Source organism: Lepidochelys kempii, chromosome 18, assembly GCF_965140265.1.
Source record: "Lepidochelys kempii isolate rLepKem1 chromosome 18, rLepKem1.hap2, whole genome shotgun sequence".
Taxonomy (NCBI): domain Eukaryota; kingdom Metazoa; phylum Chordata; order Testudines; family Cheloniidae; genus Lepidochelys; species Lepidochelys kempii.
Window position 1 is genome coordinate 10,704,180 of NC_133273.1, and position 17,996 is coordinate 10,722,175.

A 17,996-nucleotide genomic window follows, 5' to 3' on the forward strand; every position below is an offset into this window, starting at 1 on the left:
TTAGTTGTTTGCCATAACCTGCAGAAAGTGTAAAACACAATGTGTGAGGGGGAAATCAAACCAGAAAACTAAGGAAATCTGTAAATAGGGCCACCCAAACGCTACAAATTGTCCCTTTAAATACATAAACCAGTCCTACAACCCTCTCTCTTCCTAAGGATTTAAGACAGGTGATTTGGCTTCTGTGTCATCCTTTATGTGAAGTGTTCATTTATAGTTAATAAATATTTGATAAGAACATTATAGCCATGAGCGATATGTGTTCCTGATCATCAGAGTAATAGATGATAGCTAATTAAGTTGTTGGACATCAATTACCATTTATTAAAACTCTATAAAATATACCCTTAATATACAACATGACAGATTTATTCCAAAACATCTGAACTTTGGTTAGAAATGAAGATCATTTGGATAGTTGCATTCAACCGGAAGACACCTCACCTTTGCTGCAGGAACTAATTCTCTAGAAACAAGACAACATTCTCTCTTGTTGTGGGATTGTCTACATGGTGAAGTTATTATGGAATAAGTTAGGGGGTGAATTTAAAGTGCACTAACTATTCCGGGGTAAGTGTGTGTGCATGGGAAGCAACTGCTGGCCAGCGTATCCATATGGACAAACCCTCAGTCTTGAACTGTTTTGCAGGTGTTTTGTTTTGTTTTACCCCGAATGACCATTTAGAAGTTCACAGCAGAGTTTGTTCTTGCTCAGCAGCAGATACTAGACCCTTACCGTAGCGATCCAGTTGTTGAAAGCCGAGACTCGAGTGAAGACGGAGGGTTTGCGGTAATAATTACAGCCTAGTGCGGAGCCAAAGCTGACTATGCCATGAACTTCCCACTTGCCATCAGCACCTCTGCAGTTCAGTGGGCCACCAGAGTCCCCCTGCAAAGAAGGAGAGGCACAGTCATTGAACGGGTCTCATATAATTAGAGATGGGACATGGGAGAAAGGCAGGAGTGTGAATGAAATGAATATAGGTTCTGTCTTATGAGAAGGCTCCCAGCTGCCATGTTGAGGCCCAACAAGTAGGGGGAGTTTGGATCCAGGGGTTTGGTGTGGATCCTTCTTGCACGTGAAGGTATAGAAATGTGTTTATTAAATAGTCCTTCAACACGTTAATTGCTATCAACCTCTACGAAGGGGTTTCAAAGCCCAACTAGAATGGGTAGGTCCTAGTACCCTGCCTCATCTTCAGAGTCCCTTCCCATAATGCAGAACTTTCTAACGCCATTCCCATAAATGCCAAGTTCTCCGGACTCACGTTGCAGCTGGAGATCACTCCGTCGCCGCCTGCACAGACCATGGTGTGTTTCACTGTGCTACCCCACCAGCTAGGCAGGGAACAGGTGGCGTAAACAATCACGGGCAAAGGTCCTTGCTGCAGTTTATCTGGCAAAGCACCGTTTGCTGGAAGGGAACAGAAACAAGGGAGTAGCATTAGCTCCTGGCAGTCAAGAAACAGCAAAATAACGTATCCAGGTACAAGAGTCAACAGGGATTCCAAGCACAGAGGGGTTGCAGAATCCAGTCCTTAGCACATCCCTCCTTCAGAAAAGTGTCTGAACTAGATGGATAATCCTCGTCCATTTTAACAATGGCTCTCTGCCTATATCACATGGGAAATCAGCTGGTGGCCGAGCACTTTAACATTCACATATCAACACCCTACTGGCGGTAGCGTCAGCGAACAGGTCAAGGAATGAATAGGCCAGGATCCCTGCTCTGTGCTCTCACCTCTCTAGGTGATGCATCCTGGTCAGGATTGAAGCACGAGGCTGTTGCCTGCATTGTACCCGTTCTCTGCACAGGGGCTTCCCTGTGCCAGGCTGGCTGTCCCACTCTAACATTCACTTCTTTAAAGTGGCTTTTCAACTCTTCCATGAGCACTAGCAGCCCCAGCAGCCTTCAAACCACTCTCACTTGGGTTACAATTGCACCTCGAGGCCTCAGCTGGGGTCCTGACAAAAGCTAAACATTCTGCAAGGAAAATGCAGAAACTTCTCTAGTGCAGGAGTGGCGCCAGACCCTGGTCAGCTCTCTCTTTGAATTGAGGGCTGAGGGGGACCAGAAAAAAGAACCTTATTCCAGTCAATCCCAAAGGAGATGTTACCACTGAGAACTGTATTAACACTTACTGTACAGCCTTCCCCATCCAGTTACGTAGCAGATGACGCCAGAGGCCAGGAGACTGTTTGCCGGAGGGAGGCAGGCCGGCTGGATTTGATTGCTCAGAGCAACGCTCTGGGAGAGTTTGATCAAAGCGATGTCGTTGCTGTGTTCAGAAGCCGGGGTTGAGGAGGGAGCGTGCACAGAGGGAGAGTGGAAGAAAACACAGACCCATTAATATGTAGCATTTATAGAGTGCTCCGCCTATTCGAAAGAGGGGCCCTGCCTTTAGCGGGAGGAGGAGGGAAGGAACGTCCTCAGGGCTTGGCAGAGGGGTCCCACCCCTTGGTGTTGCCCATAACAGACACTAACACATGCCTCGGTGCCCATAGGCCCTGGTGGAGCACCTTGATTTTCCTTCCTCGTGGCCCAAAAGCCGTGTGGAAATCCAGGTCCCAGCATCTCCAGCTCCTCTTTCCACATAGGGCTCAGTTTGAGAGGCTTGGCCTGTCTCTGTCAAGCTTTGGGGTAAACTCAGCCTGTGACTATGAGAGCTTCTGGAGAATATATGGAGAGCCTCCTGGAACTTCAGGCTCGTCAAGGCTTGTCAAGCACTCGTTTCTGTTCAGCTCCCTGTGGTAGGTGGGCATCTCCCTAGGGAGGTGCCCATGCTGTTACCGACTCATCCTTCTACTCAGAGACTCCCAGGAAATGGCCTTTCAGCCAGAGGCTTCCTTGTCAGGCTGGGGTTCTGTCGGGGCCGGGGGAGTGAGACCTTTGTCTTTGTCTTGGAACCCCCCAAATGGATAAAAGAAAAAGGGCTATATGGCTTTTAGCTTATGCAGTAGAGGCTCATGCATTTAGCTCCAGACATCCCAGGTTCGATCCTGCCCGCTGACGACTGGGGTCTGTCAGTGTTACACAAGCAGTTTTTGAAGGGAGGGTTAGCTCAGTGGTTTGAGCATTGGCCGGTTAAACCCAGGGTTGTGAGTTCAATCCTTGAGGGGGCCATTTAGGGATCTGGGGGAAAAATTGGGGCTTGGTCCTGCTTTGAGCAGGGGGTTGGACTAGATGACCTCCTGAGGTCCCTTCCAACCCTGATATTCTACGATTCTATGAATTCAAGAGACATAACTCTTTCTCTTCCAGTCAGTGCTGCACATACTCCATCTCAAACACATGCCTTAATGCCACCTGGCCCTGTTGGAGCACCAGGACTTTCCTTGTGTGTGGCCTGTGAGGTTTGTGTTTCAGTTTATTGCTGAGTCAGCATCCAAACGTACAAGGACTCATCTGTGGTCCGTGAGCATCAATGATTCCATAACTGATATTTGTTTTTCTTTTTACCACTCGGGGTTTGCCAAAACCCTTCCCTCACAGCAGGGCAGTGTTCTGTACCTTTCCTCTCCAGACAGGGCAGCATTTAAGTAATTTTTCAAGCCTTCCCGAGCCTCAATAAACATCATGGTATTGTGCCCTGTAACTGCTAGACTGAGGTGTAATAAACCAGTGGAATCTAAAAGTGTCGGCTGCAGTTGGACATAGTCTGGCTCTGTTTAATGGTGTTCAGCCCTACATTTGGCAGATGACATAATGTAGCAAGTTTCTTAACTGCTTGGTGTTCAGGCCTCTAAGGGAGGCGGCTTGACCCTCGGCAGTTATCATAAGAGCACAATGCCATTCTATTGATGCCTGCTACGCCCACACTTGAATACTGCGTGCAGTTCTGGTCACCCCATCTCAAAACAGATATAGTAGAATTGGAAAAGGCACAGAAGGTCAATAACAATCATTAGGGGTATGGAACAGCTTCTGTATGAGGAGAGATTAAGAAGGCTGGGACCTTTCAGCTTGGAAAAGAAGCGACGAAGAGGGAATATTACTGAGGTCTGTGAAATCATGACTGGTGTGGAGAATGTGTTATTTACTCCTTCATGTGGCACAAGAACCAGGGCTCAATAATAGGCAGCAAGTTTAAAACAAACATAAGGAAATACTTCTTCATACAACACAGTCAGGGGATGTTGTGAAGGTCAAAACTATAATGGGGTTCAAAAAACAACTAGATAAGTTCCTGGAGGACAGGTCCATCTATGGCTATTAGCTAAGATGGTCAGGGATGCAGCCCTGTGCTCTGGGTGTCCCTAAGCCTCTGACTGTCACTCGATGATTGCCCTGTTGTGTTCATTCCCCCTGAGGCATCTGGCATTGGCCACTATCAGAAGACAAGATATTAGACTAGATGGACCATTGGTCTGAGGCAGTATGGCCATTCTGACGTCCTAGTTCTTGTACTACTGCCTTGGGGAGCTGGGCTTGGCCACATACTTGGGGATGAAACGCGTAGAAAGTTGGAAACGGAGCTGATTCATGGAGCTAATGCACTAGGACTTCAGCAGAACCAAGGAGTCCTTCAGCAACGTGGCCTCAATCCAAGTTACTAATAATACTTTGCACTTCTAGTAGCACCTTTCATCTGAAGCTTTCAAAGGACTTTACATACATTAAACATATGTATGAAATGAACCTCTCCACACACCTGTCTCTTCACCCACTGCTAAGATGCAGGAGACACTGTTGGGTCAAGCAAGGCAGCTGTTAAGCAATAAACAACTGTGCTATGCAGCCATTGAACTGAATTCACTTGCAATAGGTGGAATTTGGTTTGGACACGGGGGTTAATTCACCTGTACTCTTACGAAAGCTGCTGTGGACTCTTTAATAGCCACAAGTGGTCAGCAGCTCAGGTGAATGTGTCTGAAAGTTTCGGAGATAGTGGAGGCTGAAGGCATCACTTAACTACTGGGGAGGTGACTCCTGCACTGGCATCTGTCCCTTTGGGGGTGATGGGCATCTGCTCGCTGAGCCAGGCACGCCCATCCTCCATAATGTGACAAGGGTTTGAACTGTGGAAAGGTTTCACCACTCCCCACATCCAGTCACCCAGTATTTTGGAATCATCAGACTGAGCCTTGCTGTAACAACTGGCTCCAAATTTGGAGCTGCCCACCGTGTAGGGGTGTTTAGACCGAGAGGCCTTGGTTTAGGGCCCTATCGCTAATACTTTTTATAAATAGCTGCTATTAACTTACCCATTTGCAACACGGTTTGGGTTCCAGCCTTCATGGACAATGATTTTTTCTGGACTGGCTGCAATCGATCCTTGTTCAGTAGCCTTTAGGTTGAATTTGCCAAGAAACACTCGATAGGTCAAAGAAGAACTGGGGAGGAAAAGAAACAGGGAGAGATAAGAACATAGGAATGGCCATACTGGGTCAGACCAAAGGTCCATCCAGCCCAGTATCCTGTCTACCAACAGTGGCCAATGCCAGGTGCCCCAGAGGGAGTGAACCTAACAGGTAATGATCAAATGATCTCTCTCCTGCCATCCATCTCCACCCTCTGACAAACAGAGGCTAGGGACACCATTCCTTACCCATCCTGGCTAATAGCCATTAATGGACTTAACCTCCATGAATTTATCCAGTTCTCTTTTAAACCCTGTTATAGTCCTAGCCTTCACAACCTCCTCAGGCAAGGAGTTCCACAGGTTGACTGTGCGCTGAGTGAAGAAAAACTTCCTTTTATTTGTTTTAAACCTACTGCCCATTAATTTCATTTGGTGGCCCCTAGTTCTTATATTATGGGAACAAGTAAATAATTTTTCCTTATTCACTTTCTCCACACCATTCATGATTTTATAGACCTCTATCATATCCCCCCTGAGTCTCCTCTTTTCCAAATTGAAAAGTCCTATCCTTTTTAATCTCACCTCATATGGGACCCGTTCCAAACCCCTAATCATTTTAGTTGCCCTTTTCTGAATCTTTTCTAATGCCAGTATATCTTTTTTGAGCTGAGGGGACCACATCTGTACGCAGTATTCAAGATGTGGGCGTACCATGGATTTATATAAGGGCAATAAAATATTCTTCATCTTATTCTCTATCCCCTTCTTAATGATTCCGAACATCCCGTTTGCTTTTTTGACTACTGCTGCACACTGCAGGGAAGTCTTCAGAGAACTATCCACGATGACTCCAAGATCTTTCTCCTGATTAGTTGTAGCTAAATTAGCCCCCATCATATTCTATGTATAGTTGGGGTTATTTTTTCCAATGTGCATTGCTTTACATTTATCCACATTAAATTTCATTTCCCATTTTGTTGCCCAATCACTTCGTTTTGTGAGAGCTTTTTGAAGTTCTTCACAATCTACTTTGGTCTTAACTATCTTGATGCTTAGGTGTGTAGCTCCCTGCTTCCTGCACAGTTACACGCTTCTTTGGGAAGGGCGGCCAAATGCAGCCTAGGGGTCTCCAGTGGGAACCCTCGGAGAACTGCAGGGGCCAGCATGCATTGATCTACATTAACAGCCGTTGGTTTAGGACGGAGCATTGCATGCTGGAACCTATAGTCACTAGAGGCTGCATCTCCACATGCTCCTCTGCCTCCTGCCAAGATTCCCGCTAAACGTGGGCCCCAGCTGATCTTCGAGCTTGAGGCTGCCATTTCCTGGCACATCTGAGCAATTCCAAAGGCCTCTCTGGTAGTGTGATAATGTCTATTACGAAAGCATCTCCACTGGTAGAGAGGTGTGTGGAAGAGTATTGTGCACCCTGGCCATCTGACCTCACACACAGCCCGCCCATATCTGGGCTCATATCTGCTCTGACGATGCTTTCCGTGACTGGAGTGGTAGTAACCAGCCGCAGTGCATGTGTGTACGGGAAACAGGCCTGTACTGCGGGGCTGGGTAGGCAGCTGGCCTTGACCGAGGCATTTAAGGTGATGAAGTCAAAGCTGATCACGCCCCTCATTTTTACAGCATCCCATAATCTGAGAACAAGAAGCTCTCACTGAAATTGATGGCAGGTGACTTTAAATCCAAAGGGACGATTTCCTCATGGAAGTGGGTGCGCTAGTTAACCTATGGAACTCACTGCTACATGTGCTTGTAAAGAGAACACGGCTGATTTTAAAAGGAGCTGGACAATTTAATACCTAATATGTATTGTTATACATGCAAAAATAAAGTCAACAGTGCAGGGCATGGCACAAGCAGGGGAAGAGGAAGGAAGTTTTCCCCTTCCAGTGAATCATCAGGTAGGGGCCACAGCCAGAGACACGATCTAGACGTGATAAACTTTTTAGAGGGGGAGAGCCTGTGATTAATATGCTTCGGCTTTCTCTTTTCCTCAGAGCATTTACAGCTTTCTGCACGTTGACTTAAAAGAAATGATTGTCCAGGCTTCGGCAGCTAACATACCTGATACAGTGAGCAGCTGTCATGACCCAGTTGGGTGCAATGAGGGTTCCCCCACAGGTGTGATACCAGTTACCACTGGAACTGTATTGCAGGGAGACCTAGGAATGATATGGTAAGAATGCTACTCTCTGATCGACTTCTCCTTCTGTTGCGAAGGTGAAAAGCTGAGCACCCAAGTGCTCCATGTCCAGATCACTCTCTTGTGAAAAGGTTTTTTTCCAAAGTTTCATTTCACCGTTGCTTTCCCAAAGCTATTTACTAAGCATGGGCCAAACAGAGGGTTGTATTTGCTACAGAAGAAATGGGTTCATGAAAGACCTCTTTGTCACTCTATGTAGAAATAGGGCCCTGTTGGTGGTTTGGGGGGTTTGTTTTTTAAATATTTCACTGGGTTTAGTGGGCCTGTGGCCTGATCATGGAAATGGAATCTAGGGAAATAGGGATCTGTGAACTCCTGAGTTGTCGCTTTTGTTCTGCCTTTGACTCATTGTGTGACCATGGGTAGGTTGCTCAGCTTCTCTGCCACAGTTGCCCAAATATGCCATGGGGATTGTATCAACAGTACAGGGGTGTCATTTATTAACCTTTCAACAGGTGAAGAGCTAAATAAGTGCAATTTTAAAATGTATTCTAGGAGTTAAATAGTCCCTATTTTGAGACACCGGTTACTTGCCGAGCATGGCTCTGCAGACCTAGCAAAATATAATGACATCGATCTCTTATTCCTCCAGAGCTTTCATCCTGATGGATCCGAGCAGGCTTTGACACTTAGCTGACCTGTCAGCTGCAGATGGGAATCGCTTCGCTCCCCAGTTAGTTCTTGAAAAGAGCACAGTAACGCTGCACAACCATCTGGGATGTTGTGATTAATAGTAGTCATTAATTGGTAACTTGTCTTTAGCACACTCCGTACGAGGAGCTCCAGCATTAGCAAATGAATCCCGACATGCGCCCTTGGGAGTAGGATCAGAAATGGAGGTGCCGTGTCCCAAAATTGCATGTCAGGATCATTTCCCAGCATGCTCCTTGTTTGCTATTTATTGACAAGCTTATCAAAGGGCTCATCACATGGCTCTGGGCGCAAAGAGAGCCCGTTCCCACACCCACTGAAGCCAGGGAGAGTTCCTCCTCCTCACTGATTTCAATGGGAGCTGGATTGGGTGCTAAGTGACTTGCTTTAGGGCAGGCAGTGAGTCTGTGGCAGAGCTGGGGATAGAACTCAGTTCTCACACCTCTTCTTGCACCTTAAGCACAAGGCCAGTTGGCCTTGTAGTGTGTCCCATTTAGAATACAGCCAGGATACACCTACACGGTCTCTCACTTTGTTGCTTCTGTAGGCTCAGCTCACACACCCACCAGGGGTCCTTAAGTTGCATTCCCCATTCTACCCCCTAAGCTCCTTGTGTGCTGCCCTCCCGTCCCCCTCACGTCAGGGACATATGTAAATAATCCCGCTTGTATAATTTCTTTAATTATTTCTTTTCTTTCCATGTGGGAGCAAAGTCCTTCAGGGGATCAAAACCTTCTGCTCCATTGGGATGCTGGGCAGGGCTGAGATCTGGGGCGTGTTGTTACACTGGAAGGGGTCAATGGCTGCCATCAACCACTTCCCTGATCTATGTCTATTATTATAGACCCAGCTGTAACTGCTGGGTCTGCTAACCAGATGCCGGGGGCTCCAGGTGTCCTCCACTTTTCTGCCTTCTCGTTTTCCAATTTTCACTAAACTCAGTAGGGCTCTGACCACTGATGCCTAGAACGTTCCCTGGAAGTTTGGAATTGATCGGATACCATGTTCAAAAGTTATCGCATATCAGACAGGGAAATGCCATCAACGCGCGTGCAGGCTGAGCAAATCAAGGCCCAACGTAATGGGAAGGCAAGGTGGCTCAAGTTATCCTGGAGTGGGCTAAGGAAACCCGGGAATCACTAACCTGCCAGGGCCAGCTGAATGGTCTTGCATCGTCTCCTCCAACCACTCTGTTCAAGAGAGGTGGGTAGGCGGGATTCCCACAACTGAGGGCTGCAAGAGACACAAGATGGGGTCCGCTTTAGAAATCAGAACAGATCAAGCCACCAACCAAAACCGACCTGATCTTTGTGTAACACATGTTTGAACTTAGGGGACCGATTTGGCGCCCTTTCTATCACCACAGACGTTTCTAAGCCATAGTCTATTCTGACCCTTACACTGCACCCATTACTCTGATATCTCAGCACCTCCAGGCTGCTGGTCAGCGTCAGGACCACAGGATCAAGCTCGAAATCTGCAATTGGTAAAACAGATGAAATCCTACGTCTAGGCGGGATACATACCCCCAGTGGCCAGCGTCAGGGTAGCGAACAGGATACGGATCATGGTGCCCTGTAGCTGTGTCAGGAGCAGTGCCTCTTCTGAGCCCCCTTATATGTCCGTAGCGCTTATCTCTGGCAGATAGGGCCTGGAGCAGGGGGCGTGTGGCTCAGTTGCCAGTGGGAAGATTTCGCACCTGTGGGACATTTTCCTGTGTGCACATGCTAAAAAAAGATGGACCTTGAGATGCTGGCTTCAGCTCTGCCTTGTCTGGGGAGTGCTGCGTGAGCTGGATTTTGTTTGTTGCAGCTGTTCGCTCTCCCGCTACCTCGAGTCCTGGTCACAAATATGTGGATAGAAGGGAAAATTACCTGAATTCGGGGGGGGGGGGGGAGGCGGTAAATCTCCCTCCAGCAATTCATGGGGAACCCTTATGATGTGGCACTCCATATGCTCTATGGAAATATGCTTATGAATATGACATAATTGGAAGTGTGTTCATCCTATTGGTTTGCATGTATTATTTCTATATCTGGAATTAGGAAAATAAGATATAAACTTTAATCACTGATGTAAACATATTAAGTGGAGGCCATTAAGGGTGTTCCAGAAACAATCAGTTGTAAATGGCATTAGTTACTTGAAAGCCTTCGTGTGTACGTGTGGGCCAGTCCATGGGGAATGGTGCTTGGGGGTCTTACAGTGACATGTGACCATGTCGCCTGACAATGAAATCCATCTTAAATCTGGTACTTTTCCATTTAGAAGGAGGGGTGGAGACCCAGAGAGACAAAAGAGTCCCGCCTTGTGCCAAAGATATAAAACGGGGTGGAGCAGGACAAAAGAGGCAGCCAGTCATGAGAAAACCCCTGCTTACCACATGAGATGTCTGCTGGATCTAACAAAGACTGTACCGGGGAAAGGATTGTGCCCAGACTAGGAAGGAATCTAGTCTGTGAGAGGTTTCAGAGTAGCAGCCGTGTTAGTCTGTATTCGCAAAAAGAAAAGGAGTACTTGTGGCACCTTAGAGACTTACAAGTTTATTTGAGCATAAGCTTTTGTGAGCTACAGCTCACTTCATCGGATGCATTCAGTGAAAAATACAGTGGGGAGATTTATATACATAGATAACAGGAAACAATGGGTGTTACCATACACACTGTAACGAGAGTGATCACATAAGGTGAGCTATTACCAGCAGGAGAGCGGGGGGAGGAGGGGGAACCTTTTGTAGTGATAATCAAGGTGGGCCATTTCCAGCAGTTGACAAGAACATCTGAGGAACAGTGAGGGGTTGGGGGAGGAGGGGAATAAACATGGGGAAATAGTTTTACTTTGTGTAATGACCCATCCACTCCTAGTCTTTATTCAAGCCTAAGTGTAAGCAGTGTCAGGATGAGCTCCACCCTGACATCTGGTGGTGAGGTGTGGCAAGTTGTGGAAAAGAACTTCAGGGGCCGAGCTCATTTGCATAGGCACACCCACCCCGCCTAGAATGAGGCCATAGCTGCCCAAATGGTCACTTTGGCTGCTGTGGGATCCCCAGTGTCTCTGTTATTGGGGCAGGAAGAATAAATTGTTATTACCCTGATTATGGGAACTGTGCTTGGAACTGTTCTTGGCCTTTTGCTATGATGGAGGGACTCACCATCAACTAAGTAGCACTCGCTAAACAAGGGTCATGGGTTCCAAAACTCTGTGAATTGAGAGAGGCTGGGGCCAAGTATTAATGCTTGGTGGCATGGGCCCCTTACCTGCTAATTGCACTTTCTCCTCTATTCACTGTGAAATATCAGAGCTAATTTTGATTCCCTTAGGAGTCTAATTACAGGCTGCTGAGCTCACTTTGGGCTAATGGTGCACCAGCACTGAGGCTCCCCTACTACAAGCTGAATTCACCAAAGAGCTGAACTGACTAAGAGCTGAAATCACTGAGCGTTGTGTTAAGTAGTGGGGGAGCCTGAAGATATATAGTGGAGAAGTTTGCTGGACGGCTGGAGTGCCTGGTGGACAGGCTGGTGGAGCAGTTCATAGGATGGCGGGAGCTGCTGGTGGGACACGGAGCAGTTCATGGGACAGCGGGAGCTGCTGGTGGGCTGCTGAGCGGAGCTGAGCGAAGGAGTTCGTGGGGCGGCTGGTGGAGCGGAGCGGAGGCCTATGGAGCTGTGGGGCGGTCAGCTTCAGATCATGTAGGGTGCCTTTTACCCCCGCCCCCATCTCCACCCAGGTTGGGAGGTAAAGCTCTCCAGATAAACTTTTGAAATCTGGGGCTGCCCTGACCAGGGACAGAGACTTTTGGTCATTGGACGTTTGGGACTTTGGGTGATTTGGGGTTGCTGGACTCAAGAACCAAAGGGAAAGGGCATGCCCCAATTTGCTTGGGGTGGGTTTTTTGCTCATGGGTTGTGTTATGAATCCTGTTGGTGGTGTTTCCCCAACATAATGCCACACTGTTTCTCTCTGTTATTAAAAGACTTTTTGCTACACTCAGACTAGGTGCTTGCGAGAGGGGAAGTATTGGCTCTTGGAGGCGCCCAGCGGGGGTGGTATATATTTGTCCCAGGTCACTGGGTGGGGGCTCAAGCCGGTTTGCATTGTGTTATTGGAATGGATCCCCTAGATATTGAACCTGGCCCTTGTTGCTGCCAACTCTGATGGGCAGAAGGGTTACATAAGTTACAGTTTGCAAATGAATTCTAATTCAGCAGTCTCTTGTTGGAGTCTGTTTTTGAAGTTTTTTTGTTGAAGAATTGCAACTTTTAGGTCTGTAATCGAGTGACCAGAGAGATTGAAGTGTTCTCCGACTGGTTTTTGAATGTTATAATTCTTGACATCTGATTTGTGTCCATTTATTCTTTTACGTAGAGACTGTCCAGTTTGCCCAATGTACATGGCAGGGGGGCATTGCTGGCACATGCTGGCATATATCACATTGGTAGATGTGCAGGTGTACAAGCCTCTGATAGTGTGGCTGATGTGATTAGGCCTTTTGATGGTGTCCCCTGAATAGATATGTGGACACAGTTGGCAATGGGCTTTGTTGCAAGGATAGGTTCCTGGGTTAGTGGTTCTGTGGTGTGGTGTGGTGTGGTGTGTGGTTACTGGGGAGTATTTGCTTCAGGTTGGGGGGCTGTCTGTAGGCAAGGACTGGCCTGTCTCCCAAGATCTGTGACAGTGATGGGTCGTCCTTCAGGATAGGCTGTAGATCCTTGATGATATGTTGATGATGCATTGGAGGGGTTTTAGTTGGGGGCTGAAGGTGATGGCTAGTGGCGTTCTGTTATTTTCTTTGTTGGGCCTGTACTGTAGTACGTGACTTCTGGGTACTCTTCTGGCTCTGTCAATCTGTTTCTTCACTTCAGCAGGTGGGTATTGTAGTTGTAAGAATGCTTGATAGAGATCTTGTAGGTGTTTGTCTCTGTCTGAGGGGTTGAAGCAAATGAGATTGTATCGTAGAGTTTGGCTGTAGACAATGGATCGTGTGGTGTGATCACTTTTATTAATTTCCCCAGAGTAAGTGATTAATACCTGGGCCAGTAAACAACCATGCATATCTCTCTATCAGTGTTACAGAGGGGAGACAATTTATGAATTTGCCCTCTATAAGCTTTATACAGAGTAAAATGGATTTGTTTGGGGTTTGGAACACATTGGGAACTGGGTGTCTGGGTGCTGGAGACAGGTAACCTGCTCAGCTGTTTTCAGTTAAGTCTGCAGCTTTTGGGGCATTTGTGTTGCAGCAGGCTAGCATGTCTGGCTCAACAAAGTAGGGTTCTAGAGTCCCAAGCTGGTACGGAAAATGGGCTCAGAGGTAATTTCAGCACATCAGGTGACAGTCCCAAGGGATCTCTGTGACCGAACCTGTCATACCCCTAGTCCACAAGGTCCTCCAGGAGCCTCTGGTGTTGCAATGGAAGGATCAGGCTCAGGGCAAAGCCACCAGGGCCTGGGTTTGAGGGTTAGGTAAGGGGGAACATGCGTGAATACGGACATTTGAGCACGTGGCCAAAGGGGCAAAGGCGTGGGTTGGGCCTGCATTGAAGGGACGGGCATCGGAATATTATTAGACCCTTGCCTAAGTTGCCTTTTTTCAGGGGGTGAGATGGGAAGAACAGTGGGCACTTGGGAGCAATAATTATAGCCCCCACCCCAAAAAATATAAAGACCCAAAGACAATTCCCCTCCCCACCTTCTCCTTCAGCCCCAAAGGAATTGGAAAGCTAGAAACTGTATGTAATAACTTTTTCACAGTCCTGGTAAAGCTCTTCCTGATGGAAACTCACCAGGCTGCTACGTATGGGTCCCACCACATTGGGCCGTGTGAGGTTTAGGCTTTCCTTGGTCTGGGTAGACTCCAGCACTGTCTCTTTCTTTTGGCATCTCTGGCATGGTCCCATAGTACAGGCTGTTTGTCTGTTTCCCCATCATGGCAATGGGACATCAGGGACTAGCTGCCCTAGGCCCCCCCAGAATAAGTGCTGGCTCCACAAAGACACCCCAGTTGCTCAAGCATTCCCTGGCCCAGGTCTCCCACCTTTGTGAGCTCTCTGGTTTACACTTCCCAGTTGATGCACACACTACACAGGCTTTGCAAAAGGGGAATCCTAAACCAATTCCTCTTTACTTCAGGCAGCACAAAAGATAGACAGATCCAGACATAATAATAAACACATCTGCACCTTTTTCCCCTTCTCAGTTGTCCTCACCACTCTGGAGCATTCTTTGGGCTTAGGTCAGAGTTCTTTAGGGTGTCCAGGATCTCCCTCCTGCAAGTCATAGCTTCTCCTTCAACTCATGGAGTTTGTCAAACTTCCTTTGACCATGGCTGGTTGAACAGTATAAAAAGGTCCTCTCAGCTAGGAAAGTAACCTTCGTTGTTCCTTTCTCTTGACACAAGCTTCCTTTTATCTCTCTGCCCGGCCCAGGCTCTGTGTTTGTAAAGGGCTGTACCCTCACCTCCTCTTTGTTCTCACTCCAAACCCCTTCCCTGCAGACACACTTGGTCAAACTGGTTTCCCTAGACTTCAGCCATCCCATTGTCTTAAGGTGCTCCAATATGTATGGGAGCAATTCATGTTAATGACTCTCCATTGTCCCTGGACTGGGAGAGCCATGCTACCAGGCCTGAGAGCATATATTCCCACACCCACTGAGGCATTCAGTGGTACAGCAATTTCATAAAATAATCCAGAATTCATATGTTCTACATAGATTCTCCAATTTTCCACACTTTACATAAAGAACTATTATTATTAATAATTGAAAACAAATAAAAATATAACCCTTCTGCCATTTGGAGTGGCAGCAAGAAGGGCCAGATTCAATATCTAGGGGGGTTCCTTTTCAACAATATAACCAGAACCAGCTTGATCCCCCACCCAGTAACCTGGGAAAATTTCAGTCTAAGAGGCATTTCTTCCCCTCTTACAAGCACAGAAAGAGTGTGGGGTAAAAGCCACCATGCTCCCTCCACTGCTCACCACCCCCACCTCTCTTCTGTAACCTCTGCCAGTCAGACGCTTAGTGACTTTCAGCTCTGGGCAGAATACGATCCTACCACAAGGGATTTCAGCTCTCAGTCATTGTCAGCTCTGGGCAGACACACTGTCCCACTGTGACGTTGCACTCCATGTGCTTTATGAAATATGCTTATGAATGTGAATATGATGTAACTGGAATATGCTTCATGCAAAAGGTCTCTTGTAAAGTAGCATTACAAATCTTATCATCTACTGCGTGTGCTCCTCCTGTTTGTTTGCATGGACTAGTTCTAGGGCTGGAGTTAGGAGAATAAGATACAAACTTGTGTTACTGATGTAAACATACTAAGTGGAAGCCATTAAGGGTGCTTCAAAATCAATGACCTGTGAATGGCTCTTGTGGCGGGTTCGGTCACAGAGACCCCCCCCTTGGGACTGTCACCTGATGTGCTGAGACTGCCTCTGAGCTCGTTTTCTCCTGCCAGTTTGGGCCTCCAGAACCTGCCTTGTTGAGCCAGACATGCTGCAAACACAGACCCAGCATCTGGGCCACTCCCCCAAAGCTGAAAATATCTTAGCAAGTGCTCCTGTCTCCAGCACCCACACACCCAGCTCCCAATGGGATCCAAACCTCAAATAAATCAATTTTACTCTGTATAAAGCTTATACAGGGTAAACTCATACATTGTTTGCCCTCTATAACACTGATAGAGAGATGTGCACAGCTGTTTGCTCCCCCAGGGATTAATTACTTACTCTGGGTTAATTAATAAGCAAAAGGGATTTTATTAAATATACAAAGTAGGATTTAAGTGGTTCCAAGTAATAACAGACAGAACAAAGTAAGTTACCAAGCAAAATAAAACAAAACATGCAAGTCTAAGTCTAATACAGTAGGAAACTGAATACAGGTAAATCTCACCCTCAGAGATGTTCCAATATGCTTCTTTCTCAAACTGGACTCCTTCCTAGTCTGGGCCCAATCCTTTTCAGACCAATGTTGTAGTTTATCATGCAAACCCCCATAGTTGCTGTCCTTTGGTCCAGTTTCTTTAAGGCATCTCTTTGGGGTGGAGAGACCATCTCTTGAGCTAGCTGAAGACAAAATGGAGAGGCTTCCAGGGCCTTTCATATTCTCTCTCTTGTGGGCGGAAACCCCTTTGTTCTTCTGTGCAAAATCACAGCAACAAGATGGACTTTGTAGCCACCTGGACAAGACACATGTCCATGAATGATTCAGCTTTTTGCAGGCTGACACCATTGTTTACACGTTAGTTTGAATGTTCCCAGGAAAGCTCAGATGTGGATTGACGTCTCCCAAAGTCCATTGTCAGTTAAGTGTTTCTTGGTTGGGTACTTACTCAGAATAGGCCTTTCTCAAGAAGTTGACCAAATGCTTCACTGTGGCTACTTAGACTCAAACACATTGAGCTACAAATACAGAGCCAATATTCATAACTTCAAATACAAAAATGATACACACATACAGACAGTATAATCATGACCAGCAAATTACAACCTTTCCATACACATCTTACTTGACCTTCTTTGTACAAGATTTGGTGCAACTATTGGACCTTGGTTCTATATGGTCTATAGATCTGTATGGTCACAGTTTATGTCAGTAATGTCACAGCTCTGTTGCAAACCAGCCTCTCTACATGTGGGCCAGCCCAGGAAGAATGGAGGCACATGATTCCACATGATGCTGGAATCCATTTTAAATTTTTCCATTTAGAAGGAGGGGGTGGGGACCCAGAGAGACAAAAGATTCCCTCCTTGTGCCAAAGCTATAAAAGAGGGTGGAGCAGGACAAAGAGGCTGCCAGTCATGAGAGAGCCCCTGCTTACCACCTGAAATGTCTGCTGGAATTAACAAGGACTGTACCGGGGAAAGGATCGGGCCCAGACTAGGAAGGAGTCTAGTCTGTGAAAGAAGCTTATTGGAACATCTCTGCGGGTGAGAGATTACCAGTCATCAGTTTCTTAATGTATTAGGCTTAGACTTGCATATTTTTGCTTTATTTTGCTTGGTGACTTACTTTGTTCTGTCTGTTATTGCTTGGAACCACTTAAATCCTATGTTGTATACTTAATAACATCACTTTTGTTTACTAATGAACCCAGAGTAAATGATTGATACCTGGGGGAGCAAACAACTGTGCACATCTCTCTATGAGCGTTATAGAAGGTGGACAATTTTTCAGTTTACCCTGTATAAGCTTTACACAGAGTAAAACGGATTTATTTGAGGTTTGGATCCCATTGGGAACTGGGTGTTGGAGAGGTAACCTGCTGAGCTGTTTTTGGTTAAAGTCTGCAGCTTTGGGGGTCTGTGTGGGAGTCTGTATTGCAGCAGGCTAGCGTGTCTGGCTCAACAAGGCAGGGTTCTGGAACCCTGGCAGGGAAAATGAGCTGGCAGGGAAAATGGGCTCAGATGTAATTTCAGCACATCAGGTGACAGGCCCAAGGGGATCTCGGTCATTGACCCCATCACAACTGATTTTAAGCTCTGATTGAGTATTTAAAATAACAAAGAGGTTCTTATTTAGCTCTAGTCTTTGAACAGTGGGGAGAAACAGACTAAACCAGTTTGGGGAGAGCCCTTCGAAACGGTTTGCAGTCTTCTGACTTAGATATCTGTCTCCACCCCTCTTACTTTCTCAGGACTCTGGCATTCATGCTCCTGGCTTAGCGAGGTTTTTTCAACTTAGTGTGACTCCCTCATTTAGGACAGGTTAAGCACAGTCCCGCTTCCCTGTATTCTTACAATTATTACAACATTGGTAATCATATTTCACTACCCCTGCATTCAGTATTAAGGTGATTTGTAACCCAACAC

At 46.7% G+C, this 17,996-nt stretch overlaps 1 protein-coding gene across 1 annotated transcript; it reads right to left on the minus strand.

Moving 5' to 3' along the window:
- Positions 1 to 9,741, minus strand: LOC140900214 (chymotrypsin-like elastase family member 2A). The gene is made up of 8 exons (XM_073317071.1): positions 9,699 to 9,741; positions 9,317 to 9,405; positions 7,383 to 7,480; positions 5,206 to 5,334; positions 2,143 to 2,279; positions 1,269 to 1,414; positions 737 to 889; positions 1 to 18 (listed from the first exon to the last, which is right to left on the minus strand). Exons 1-8 carry the CDS (start codon positions 9,739 to 9,741, stop codon positions 1 to 3), a joined length of 813 nt encoding a protein of 270 aa, XP_073173172.1.
- Positions 9,742 to 17,996: the final 8,255 nt, after the last annotated feature.